The following is a 13015-nucleotide window of genomic DNA, read 5'->3' as shown; positions in this document are numbered from 1 at the left end:
TTTCAACATACAGTAGCAAGCCTAAGATTTACCTGGTTTTAGCGATCCCTGCAAATCTGCTGGTCCTCCAGGAGTTATTGAGTGAATGAAAATCCCAAGGTCAAGCTTTCCAGTTTTCTCCCCACCAGTGATCTGAAACCCTGTTTAAAGCAGTTATTTTGTAAATTTTATAAAACATTCATGCAATGTTTCATGAGATTTTCAGAGATCCACTGACCGTGGTTTACTAAGAATTCCCTTGGGCAAAGGGGTGTCCTCCAATATCTTAGATAAGGCTAATGGTCAGTTTACCCCCAATGAGGAATCTAGAGGTAGAGTGAAGTAGGACATAAGACCATGCTGATGACTTTATAGCAACAAGTGTTAAGTCTGTTCCAATGTCTGATTGCTTTCTAAACCTGGGAACATTTCATTCAAAAAACAAAAGGCACTTTTAAGACTGAACTCCACCACAACCTGTTCCACCTAATCAAGCTATATGCTTAATTTCTGACCATTTCTGTCTTTACACATGACTTTCAAAGTGACATCAACTCACCTAAGCCATACTTTTCATCTTTTTTCAAGTTTACCAAGCTGATCTCCCTTTCTGGCAACAACAGTGGGTTCTGCTTTGTTTGTAGAACGTCTGTAGGGAAAGGGAGGGGAGGGGAGTCACTGAGATACAGCAGGGTGTATTTATTTCTTGGAACATGACATAACACGAAGGACTTGAACCCTTTCAAGTCAAGCTTCATTTGAATTCGCTGTGTAATTAAATATAACTCTTCTCGCAACTCAAGAGGGGCATTAATGATAGGGCTCGACACTGCTTCAACGTTTTGGGGAAAGGAAGGCCTTCTCCTTCCTACATGAAACGCATCCTTTAGCATATGCAATCTGATGAACATTTAACAATTTTATCTCCACAAAGCAATCAGGCCCCGTTTTGAATATCTGTACATTAATGCATGCAGATTCCATCTAACTTGTGCCTTTGCAGGGTCTTCCAGAGTCAGATATTCCTCATGCAAGAAAGGTTATGGTTCTGGAAGTGACACCACGCTACAGGGGCTTCATGCAGTGGAAGAACTATCCAGGCCCATGGAGGGCAAGGGCAGCTGGGTCCACTTGCTCCTGGGCCCTGGAGGGCTAAGCAGGCCAGCCCCCCCCCCTAGACTTTCGCTGTCATGCCACGAGTTTATAACTTTATTCTAACAAGAATCCTGCCCCGAGCCTCAGAGCAGCTCTGCATGGGCCTGCTTCCACCCACAACAAAGGTAGTAGAACTATATTAAACAGGGGCACAAGATGAGTGACTGGACCTGTGTGTGAAGTCCCCTGATCTCTCTCTCTTTTAAGGGGTTCATAGCTCAGTGGGAGAGCCACACGCTCTGCATGCAAAATGTCCCATGTTAAATCCTCGACATCTCCAAGTAGGGCTGGAGATTTTGGAGTGCCACTGCCAGTCAGTGTTGGCAACACTGAGCTAGACAGCCCAGTCGCCGCCCAATTTGTTATCAAGACAGCTTCTTACATTCCTAACCATTGCAGTGCAACTGTTCTTGTTGCAATGTTTATCTAGGAACAGGCTATCTGCTTTTTATAAAGAGGAGCTGTGGTCCTTAAGTTCTTCAGTGGGGTGGGGTGGGGGGAATCAGCATCACTAAAAATGACAGTATAGAATCATAGAATTGTAGAGTTGGAAGGGACCCTGAGGGTCATCTAGTCCAACCCCTTGCAACACAGGAATCTTTCACCCAACGTGGGGCTCGAACCCACGACCCTGAGATTAAGAGTCTCATGCTCTACCGACTGAGCTATCCCAGGATTAGGTCTGTACACGGTTCAAGTTAATTACTAATGACCCTTTGGAAATCCAGTAATTAGGTCTAAATTTCATCGTAAAAAAAGTTCTGAATCAAACAATGCTGACCTACAACATAGGCTTGGCCAGTGTCTTCAGTGGATGAAGAATCAGATTCATTTTTCCTTCTTTCTAGGCTGGAATTTAAACCTGCATGAGAGTGTGAACTAAAGGTGGTTGGGGAATGGCGAAAGAGAAGCAGCAAAAGAGAAGTGGAGAGGAAAACAGAACATAGAAGGGAACAAAGGAAAAAGTAAATAATAATAATGATGATGATATAAACATGACAAACAAAACACAAGCTGGTGTAAAGATAACACCATTTCTGCGTGTTAAGAATGCACCAGTGGAAATCAGTGAACATGGAGATGTTTATTCTGTGTGTATAGAATCAGAGCTCCAGGGGAATAAGTATGAAACAGCTGGTTGTGAAGAGATTTTAGGAAGATGGAATGAAAACGAATCCTGCAATTTTGCAAAATTGCAGTACGTCCTAACACACGGTTGGCCCCTGACATCTGAGGCATGGGTCACTGAACTGTAAAAAGCTTAGGAAAATATAACAAGGTGGAAGTGCTGCAAAAATGCTCAGGAATTCGCTTTCGATCCAAAACAAGTCTAAAAATGGATCTCTGCTTGCTTTTGGCCTAAAGACACCAACCGTTTAATATAGGCCAAGGATCCCAACTATTGACTGCAGGGCATTAGGAAATGCTGTAAATACCAAGAGAGGACTTGGAGAACTTCTGTGGCAATGGTTAACCGCCCTCCCTAAAAACGGTGTACACAGATTTTGCCAAGAGTACAGCAAGAGTAAAAAAAAATACCACTTTAAATGCTGCAACCTCCACGCGAATGCCACTGAGAAATGCTTAACCTGTGGCAGTGGCAGGCGCAAAAATGAAAAGCCTCTTATCCCATGCTTTGCCCTCCATGCACACACTGATTTCACTCAGCACAGGTGGCTTGGAGGCACTGCCTGTGTTTCAGGCTATGCAAGGGAGACTTTAAACCAGGGATGGGGAACCTGTATAGCCCTTCAGATACTGATGGACCACAACTTCCTCCAAGGTGGCAGAGTCTGATGGGAGCTGGAGTCCCCCAGCATGTGGTGGGCCACGATATCAATTTCTCCTTTAAACATTACACAGAGCACCTTCAAAGGGATGTACCTATGGGAATGGCCATGTTAAAACCAGTCCGCAAGAGAGATCCTTACTTGTTGAGCTTTGCTCCTCCAGCCGCTGATTCGGCGTCAGATTTTGGCACCTGCTGGAAGATCTTCCCCATCATTTCCTCCATTCTCCGCGAAGAGGCGTCCACGGGGGCGATAACGTTTTTCCGAAGTGGGCTGACAGACACCTGGCTCTGGGTCAGGTCGTGAAAGGATTTGCTCATGATTCTGGGCCTCTCCTCCCAGGGCAGCTTCTCGTTTTTGTCCCTGGAACAGCTCTGGGCAGACTGGAAGAGGGAGAGTTCAGAGTAGGAGAGCTTCTTGAGAATATCTGCTTGCACCGACAACGGCCGGACCGCGAGCCTGTTCAGTGTGCTGCTGGCCAGGCTGCCGGTGCTGATGGCACGGCCCATGTTGAACCCTTTGACAGAATCCGTGTGGAGGTTGAGGCTCCTAAACGATGCTCTCTCTGCAAGGAGATGGGAAACTAGTTTATGCACTTAAAGGAAACACACCTCAAAATGCCTTCTGTGTAGACTGAGAAATCTGGAAGAAATAAATATGTCAGCCGTGCCTCTTAAAGCTCTACGGGGCTCCAATGTTTACCAATTCAATACACTCAGCAGCCACAATCCAGCAGTAACTCTAAATGGGTGGTGATGTTTAGGGTGTGTACAGACCATACATTTAAAGAGCGTGACTTCCCCCAAATGAATCCTTGCAACTGCAATGTGTTAACGGTGCTGGAAATTATAGCTCTGTGAGGGGTAAGCTACAGTTTCCTGGGATTTTTTTTTTTTTTGGGGGGGGATGCCATGCACTTTAAATGCATAGGGCACACACAGCCCTATATGCACACACACACACACACTGAGTTAATGTTTTAAAAATAACACTTACCAGTGGGCACTGTATTACAGTGGTACCTCTACTTACGAATAACTCTACTTATGAATGTTTCTACTTACGAATGGAGCTCCGTCCGCCATCTTGGATGCGGTTGAGATAGGATTTTTACTACTTATGAATTTTTAGATAGGGTTGCTTCGACTTACGAATTTTTTCTCCCAATGCATTCCTATGGGATTAGACTTACAATTTTTTTCGACTTACGAATGTGCGTTCGGAACGCATTAAATTCGTAAGTAGAGGTACCACTGTATTATTATTATTATTATTATTATTATTATTATTATTATTATTTATACCCCACCCATCTGGCTGGGTTTCCCCAGCCACTCTGGGCGGCTTCCAACCAAATATTAAAAACAATACAGCATCAAACATGAAAAACTTCTTGAAACTGGGCCGCCTTCAGTTGTCTTAATAATAATAATAATAATAATAATAATAATAATAATAATAATATTTCTAGGACAAAAAGCAGTCCACAATCCAGGGGGAGAGGGGTTGCCATCAAAGCCCGTCTGCAAATTGGATGCATGATACAATAGCTTGGCTGCTCACCAGTACAAACAACAGTGATGCGAATAATTACATTGTCCGTACTTAAAGACCTACACTGGCTGCTAATTTGTGTCTGGCACAATTCAAAGCACTAGTCTGAATCTTCAAAGCTCTAAGTGGTTTGGGACAAAGATATCTGAAAGCGCATCTGCTCTCACATCAGCCTGTCTGACATTTAAGATGTTCTTCAGAGGACCTGCTCTGACTGGCTCTCTCTTTTGAGGTAGTAGTGAAGGAAACAAGGAACAGAGCATTTTGGGTTGTGGCACCTCACCTTTGGAATACCCTTTCCATGTTTTTTCACCCCTGCCTTTTTGGGTTAGAGGCTGCCATTTTAGATCGCCCCAAATGCCTCACTCTCAAAGGTTTATTTTTTTAAAGAGGGAGGGTTAGCGATGGCTGCTACAAAAAAAAGATGGTTCCATGCATTTGTGGCTGCTACCATTCTCGGAATGGGGTACATTGGGAGATATAAAATGGCAGAGTTTCAAGAACTCCAGCAGATTCCAGAACACTGCCATACCTAAATTTGCAAAGTCTCCTGAAATGCAAAAGAGGGGAAGCAGTTTTGCCTCCAAAGCCCTCTCCCCAAATCTGAGCTGAGCTTTCAGCACCCGGTTCTAAAGTAACCAAACTTCACAATGCCAACCTGTTTTGGGACAGACAGGACTTCTGGCTGAGGCCAAAACTCCTGCACATACTTTTCTTGGGACTTCAACCTCTGACTGAGCATACAGAGGGGTGTGCTGTGAGGCTCTTCAAATGCACACACCTTTTATTGCGCCGCCTCTCTCTTTTATCCAGCATGAAATGTCTTCAGCTCTTTGAAGCCTTTCGATGTAACACTTAATCTCCATCTAATCTCTGCCAGTCCTCTTCTGCACTCTTTCAAGAATTTGAATCTCTTGTATTTTTAAGCTCAGTGCCCAGTGCTGTACACAAGACTCGCCTTACAAAGGTTTTACATGAAAGAAACCATTATCTCTCCATTTGTAACTAATCCTCCTCCTCCTTAACCGTAAGACCTTGTTAGCTGGGTTTCTGGCAGACACCATGGGCTGAACATTCTCCACCGAACTATTGTCTCTTTGTCAGCTTCTCACAACAAATATGTAGTATATACACAGGTGGCAAGAACTATTATTATTATTAGCAGGCAACATTCATGTTAATTTATTTGCCCATACAGTGGTGCCTCGACTTATGAATTTAATCCGTTCCGAAGGCACCTTCGTAAATCGAAAAATTTGTAAGTCGAAAACCGCCATTGGAAACGCGATTTCCCATAGGAATGCATTGGAAACAGAAAAATTCATAAGTTGAAGCAACCCTATCTAAAAATTCGTAAGTCGAAAAATCCCTATCTAAAACCACCGCAGTTCTTTTCCGGATGTCAAGACATTCATAAGTGCGCTGCCATTAGCCCCATTCGTAAGTCGAAAAATTTGGTTGTCGAGTCGTTCGTAAGTCGAGGTACCACTGTATATGCTTTATTGCTCCCTACATTTTTTAAAGCAATTATATTTAACAGCTGTAGATGATGGCAGTTGTATTCAAACACCCCAAGTTGTTAAGGACCTTCTAAATTAATGCAAGAACCTTGAACCTGGCCTGGGGACCTAATGCAAGCTTTTGAGCTTCTGAGTTATGTGCCGTTCTTCTCAAAGAGTTGTTCCCAGAGTAGCTCTCTCTTCTGCAAGCTGAGGTCCAACACACAGACGGTATACAGATTAGCAACAGCAGCAGGAGGAGCAAGAGGACAGCACCAGCCGTTGTGCTTACCTATTTCCTGAGCATCTTGGTTACTTTGCCTGGCTCTCATCTGGAGCTGAAATTTATGCTGCGAAGAGCAAAGCTGTAGCAAGTACTGGCAGGTCTTGCTGGTGTCAGTTTGGAAGGCATGTTTTATACCATCAGATGTGTTCTGCAGAGTTATCTTCCTCTTCTGTAGCAGGAAAAACAGGTAAGAGACAGACACATATATATGATACTTTCCAGCTTTGGGGCGATGCGAATCACTATTCAAGAACCGACCGTGCAATAAGCAAACAATTGACTGGACTGCTGTAGCGACACTGTTCATTACTACAAAACGTGAGGTGCAGAAAATGCAATTATAGCTCAGCTGGATATTATGCAAGGGTTATACTGCACGTGAAAGTATTCAAAGTGCAGGACAAGCAAGATCAAGATTATGGTGTGGAGGTTTAGCGCTCCTCCAGAGGCCCCTTTTATTGTGCATTAAGGATGGTTTGGGCTCATGATTCTATCAGGGCAGTTATATGCAATTCCACTTTCAATATAGTTTCCGCCTGGAAAAGTTTCAGCGTGGACACACTGCCTTTTTTCCAGCTGGTGACTGCTGAATTCCTTTCCTATTTCATACCACTAATGTTCTGGGTTTTGTTCCACTCTCGTTGCGTTACAGGGAATGTGGGTCCCACCAGATGGCAAAAATGTGGCAACATCTCAGAACAACGAATAAAGCGGAATGATGTGTGGACGGGCCCAGTATAAATCCACAATTTTTGTGTTAATGACATGTTGCAGAAAGTACCTGTTGCGCAAAACACCAGTTTGGAGGGATTCTTAGTCCTTTCCTCCAATCCTCTTTTTCCAAATCTGCTATTTGCTGCAGAACTGAAGCTTATACTGATGCCAAAAACATTTTTTTTCTGGGGGGGGGGGCGGAGTGTACAGGGAAAATACTACTCTCCCCTTTGTGTGACACATTCCTGCTCCTACCCACCCATCACTGAGGCTAATCTCCAAATGATTACACAAACTTAACATCACATGTAATTCGGTCCCACAGGCATTGCTTTTCAGTGTTCACCACTTGGTGCTAAGAATGAGGAACAGAAGAACTAAAAGGGAACACTAAATTGAGCACCTTTTCAACTCCACAGCTTGAAATCAATGGGAGTCGAAAGTGCCATAATATTAGTTGGATTCTGCTCTTTACACTAGAGAGAGTCAGAGTCAACCTACACATTCAGGGCGCAAAACACATCACCATGTGGCACAAGCCTCCCCAGACTCCACCACCTCAGAATACAGAGGGAGGCCTGTATGTCTGAGAGCTCCTCCTGTTAAAAGAAAAAGGGAAAAGCTTCCCTGCATATAGAATGGTAGCTTAGCAAAGAGGAAAAGGTCAGTCTAAATGCCTATCATGAAGAATTTTGGCACTGGCGGAAAGGAAGCAATTATGCATGCAACCCCCGTACCCCCCCATTTGCATTCTAAAGTGGTACAGTCTCAGAAGAACTATACTGTAAACTTCCTCCCACTCCATTATCGGTCTTCAGTGGATGAGATGCCTCCAACTGCACAGGGACAGACTGCCTAGCAAATTTCCTCAACTTCTCTAGCATGACATGGCCTGGCTTGCTGTTCATCTAGTCTGTAGTACTAAACCAGGCACCCCCAACCTTTGGCCCTCCAGATATTTTGGCCTACAACTCCCATGATCCCTAGCTAACAGGACAAGTGGCCAGGGATGATGGGAATTGTAGTCCAAAACATCTGGAGGGCCGAAGTTTGGGGATGCTTTTACTAAACTATTTGCCACAAACTATAGAACACACTGTATCCTCCTCTTGTTCTCTTCTGGCATGCTGGCATGTCAATACTGTAGATACCGTATTGGCCCGAGTATAAGCCATACTTTTTCTCCAAATTCTGACAGCGATAAGTTAAAAGTGTGGCTTATATTCGAGACCTTCCCTTTCTCCCAATGGTTCCAGGGAGTCTTGGGAGTAGTGGGCGGGCTGCGCGCCGTTGCCCCATGCTCCCAGACTGCTCTTGGGGGGGGGAGCCATGTCTCTTTGCCGACGCCCCCCCAAGAGCAACCCAGGAACGCAGGGCAACATTGCGCAGCCCGCTTGCCCCCCAAAGCCTCCCCCGAGCCGCTAGAAAGAGGGGGGAAGGCTGCCAGCAAAGCAGTATGCCCTCCCCAGGAAGCAGCCCGGGTATTGTCTTTCCTTCTTTTCCCTCCTTCAATTTTAAAGGTGCAGCTTATTTGCGGATGCGTCTTATATTCGGGCCAATACAGTAACTGGAGTTTCCTGGGTGGGTGGGCAGGCAGGCATTGAGTTGTCCAGTCTGTGATTGTACTGGTGGTGGTGGTGGGAGGAGGAAATGTTACCAACGTACACTGAATGAGATTTTTTTTGTTTCTCTCCACGGGAAGCGGAGGACGGGTGTGCGGGCTCCATTGTGGACCTCAAAAATGAGAACTCCTTTGGGGCAAACTCCCAGCAAAATCCCAGTCTGAGATTTCTTCTCCGGCAACACGCGGTGGAAATGAACGCCGTATTCTGTCAGCCTTTGGCAAATCTACGCAACGAGAAAGGAGGCACAGAAAGAGAGAAATGTTTGTGAGAAAAGTTAATTTGAGGATACTGACGAGTGTAAAAATGATATTGTGCAGTTCAAAAGGAGAAAAATGTGGCCTTGCAATCAGATTCACCCTCTGTTCTCATTACTTATTTCACATAAAAACAAATGTGAACATACAACATTGTACATTAATCATGTTCAATAACAAAACTGTACGTATGCGTGTGAGACTTTAGTTCTACGCCAATGAATACATATTAAATCTGAAACAAATCACTTTAAATAGATAGATAGATAGATAGATAGATAGATAGATAGAAAGATAGATAGATAGATACAGTATTTTAAACACATCTTATTTCTTGGTTGTTACTCTGAAAAATAATTGCTATGGTTACCTCTGGCCAGCTGCAACCTATGTGTAAGATGTCACCAAAAATCAGTAAGGATGTTCCGAAATGTATAATGTGGCTTTCCTATACTTCAGGAGTGTTTAACCTTTTCCAGCCTAAGGGCCACATTGCCTCATGGGCAATTTTCCAGGGGCCACATGCCAGTTGTGGGCAGGACCAGAGGCAAAAGTGGGCGGAGCAACAGTTATGACCCTTTCCATTGTGCAGCAGGCTGCGTTTCTGCTAAACAAAAGCCAGAGGTTTACATGCAGACTTCTTTCCACCCAGGTGCAAAAGGCACTGGCACCACTCAGGGACACACATTCCAGTCATTCAAAAGCAAATCGAGGAAGGCGAAGAGTAGGACCAGTATAGGGTGTGCTATGGGGAGCATCCTAAGGGCCAGACAGAAAGGGCTGGAGGGGCACACTGAGCTCTCAGAGCCTCAGGCTCCCCAACCTCGTTACATTCTCTCTCTTTTTCACCACTTGGGTTTCATCTGCTTGGAAACCACTAATGAAAACGAATGTGGTGGGCTCCACGCTTGACTTCCTGTACTCACCTTGAGAAATTCAAGTTCTGCCTCTTTTTCAGAAGCACCTGCGTAGCTGCTATGCAGTTTTGGCAATTCTTCTTTCACATTAGACAGGTCCAGGTTTTCCAGCACTCTAGCTGGTAAATAGTGTTCCGTTCTGAAATAGGATAGGCCGTGCACCTACAAAAGAGAAACAGAAAGCAAAAGCGTAAGAGCAAGGTATGAATCCACAGGCACAACCCAACCCGGCTGCAGGCTGAATGATGTGCCACCCTGGTAATGCCTGAATAGCAGAGATGTGGATGATGGATGACACACCTCCCTAGGAGCTAGCAGCGATCCTATTCATAAAAACATCAACCGAGAAGCTGGAAAGTGGCAAATGTAACCCCCTTGACCCTCAGAAAACCCAAGACCAGGTGCAGGGAAACACTGGCCTTCCAAAGGTTGCTGAACTACAACTCCCACCAGCCCCAGCAAGCATGGGAGTTGTAGAGTTCAGCAACCCCTGGAGAAATAAAGGTTCCTCACCCTTGGCTCAAGACCTATGTGAAGAGGACATATTGCAGTTACCTTTAAACCAGGCTTCCTCAAACTCAGTCCTCCAGATGTTTTGAGACTACAATTCCCACCGTCCCTGACCACTGGTCCTGCTAGCTAGGGATCATGGGAGTTGTAGGCCAAAAACATCTGGAGGGCCGAGTTTGAGGAAGCCTGCTTTAAACTGAAAGACAGGATATGCCACTGCAAAGTGAGAGAACTGCTAGTGGGCCAGAAGAATGCCCAATAACTGGACGCTCCCAAGAGCCCTAAATAGAAGAGATTGTACTTCCTCTAGCAGCAGAATGGTGCTACCCAGCTATGCCTGAGCATCAGGGGCGATGGCCTTGTTCAATCCTTGTATGGAGATACAGCATGATTGCCCACCCTCAAATGGCAAGTTGTGTTTCCACACGAAGCCTTGCTCTGGGCTTGCCTCCCGACCATCCTATCAGCGACATCTGATTTGGGAAATGTAGTCCTAGTAGTCGGATCTGGCCTCAGGTTTGTCCTCCTGTGACATCAACAGGAAACCCTCCTCTGCCTTTAGCACTGAATTAAAGACCCAAAAAGAATTGGATCACTTTGGCTTTGAATGGAGAAGACACTGGCCCCCAATTTGCATGTAAACCCTAAAGATCATTGCTTCCAAAAGTAACAGGGATTTTATCTACTGGCTGGTGGGTCGCTTCCATAGAATGGAAGATGGCAGGACCCCCAAGGACGCGATCTATGGGGAGCTGGCTTCAGACACCAGGCCTGCTGGTGGACCAACTCTGCAGCACAAGGATGTCTGTAAATTTGACATGAAGGTTAGCAACATCAACCCCGCCTTGCAGAAGACTGCAGTGCCCGGAGACTGATAGTCAGGTTGTGTATCCACAGCAGTGACCAGAGGAGGAATGACCGCTGGGAGGAGTGCAGAGAGAAGAAATGCCATGATGTATCTGCATCAGCAAAACTGGACGCCTTCATCTGCCCCAGCTGCAACAAAACAGGTCTCTCCTTTATTGGTCTCTACAGCCACTGTAACTCTCCAACAGTTTGACTTCACCCCTGGGTGCAGTCTTTCATTGTCTCCCTAGACAGACAGGATGCCAACCATGGCAGGTCCCTTCTGCATGCTTGACAGGATGGATGCAGCCAGCAGGCTAGCCACCCTTGCAACCAAACCATGGTTCAGCACTAGGGGCTAAGGCAGCCAGCTCTAGTTTCTAGCTGCTAATCGTCGATTCTATGGCTATCACGCGGTTCATTCCTGAAAGCTTGTTTGTGTTCTTCCCCCTGTGTTCAAAGCAGCCGATCAACCGAACCAGTAAAAATCTGCATTTATATAGCCTTCTAGATTCTAAAACTGAGACGCATCGATCTACACAGCAGGCACAGGAGCTGCAAAACAGAACCAAGAGGCTGCTCACAAATGAAAGATTATCCTTACTTCAGCCTGGTAATCTCCATATTCTGCCTGGAGGGCCAACGAGGCCAGCAGCAAGGCTGTCTCCTCGTCACAGTGCATCTTCTCCTCCAGGATATCTTTCCTTAACTGCAGGTAATACTGATGGCACGTCAAAGTATGCCTAGTGGAAGAAAAAGAGGGGGCACCTGAGCACAGTCCCTTCTCTAACCCACATTTTAGAGAGCAACCAAATTCATAGAGCACAGCCAGAGAAATGTGCAAGCAAGATGGTTAAGAGATGGAATAAGCTTCCTCCAATATCACACACTGTTGGAATTTACTTGCATATCCCCTTTCAGCCCCCAAAGGGGTCTCAAGATAGCCAAAGGGAAAAGTGTGGAAATAATAATAATGGGTGGGTTTTTTTGGGAAGAAGTCTGTGCTTGAATTTGTTTTATGTGTGGAAATCAGTGCATGCTGATCAAAGCAGAGTCTTCTCAGTAAGGCTTTATTCCGATGGCATGAGTATTATTATTATTATTATTAATATGCTGCCTATCTGGCCGGATTCCCCCAGCCACTCTGGGCGGCTCCCAACAAAAAACAGTAAAAGCACAATACAACATCACACACTAAAAAACTTCTCTGAACTGTACAGTAACAATACTGTATTTATTTATAAGCACACTTTTACACTGCCTTTTGGTTCTAAAGAGGACACCTCACCCACCACCGATGATTAAAAATCTCATTGCAATTCAAACAAGAGTGCATTTCTTAAAACCCAGATCTGCAACAGGCAATGTTAAAATACATTAAACATGGATGGGGGTGCTTTTGCAGTTTGAGGGCTCCGTTCTTTCTTAGGTAACCTTCTGGGGGCCACTTGCCAGGGGTAGGCAGGGCCAGAAGCAAGAGTGCCTGGAACAACAGTGTTAATATATGCACACACCCTCTATTTTCCATCCAGGCAAGCGAGAATTCAAGGCCACACCCTAGCCTGACAAAAGCACTCAAGCAAGGTAATGAAATAGGGCTGGAGAGGGGTGGCTTGGAGAGAAGAGGGTGTGGCTGAAGAGGGGGTGTGACCTTGGGAGAGTCCCGAGGGCCAGACAGAAGGGTCTCAAGGGCCACAGTCAGCCCCAGGACCTGAGGTGCCCCATCCCCGCACTAAACGTTTGTTGGAATGAAAGCATCTTAACTACCTGCTTAACAGATATGAGTTACCCTACCAGGGTTCCCATCATCAAAAATGCTCTGCAGCACCACACATGGTGCCCAACTCGCACATAATGCTTCCAATATTCCAAGCCACAACTTGCGA

General features: G+C 45.4%; 1 protein-coding gene and 1 non-coding gene across 10 annotated transcripts in view; both read right to left on the bottom strand.

The window, feature by feature from the left end:
* The window catches only part of PTPN13 (protein tyrosine phosphatase non-receptor type 13), a 144583-nt gene that overhangs the window by 37158 nt on the left and 94410 nt on the right, over window positions 1–13015 (bottom strand). For all 9 annotated transcript variants that reach the window (XM_035114073.2, XM_060278416.1, XM_060278419.1 and 6 more), the window contains 8 exons: window positions 11734–11872; window positions 9783–9935; window positions 8643–8825; window positions 6270–6432; window positions 3066–3489; window positions 1916–2013; window positions 539–628; window positions 33–140 (listed from right to left, as the gene is read on the bottom strand). In XM_035114073.2, the coding sequence (XP_034969964.2) occupies window positions 33–140; window positions 539–628; window positions 1916–2013; window positions 3066–3489; window positions 6270–6432; window positions 8643–8825; window positions 9783–9935; window positions 11734–11872 (1358 nt within the window). The remainder of the gene's footprint in view (window positions 1–32; window positions 141–538; window positions 629–1915; window positions 2014–3065; window positions 3490–6269; window positions 6433–8642; window positions 8826–9782; window positions 9936–11733; window positions 11873–13015) is intronic.
* Window positions 1737–1816, bottom strand: TRNAK-CUU (transfer RNA lysine (anticodon CUU)). Its single transcript has one exon. It is a non-coding gene; the product is annotated as a tRNA-Lys (tRNA).

This window comes from Zootoca vivipara, chromosome 9, assembly GCF_963506605.1.
Source record: "Zootoca vivipara chromosome 9, rZooViv1.1, whole genome shotgun sequence".
NCBI lineage: Eukaryota > Metazoa > Chordata > Lepidosauria > Squamata > Lacertidae > Zootoca > Zootoca vivipara.
Note: the sequence above shows the minus strand (reverse complement) of the source record. Positions and strands in the feature narration are given on the sequence as shown.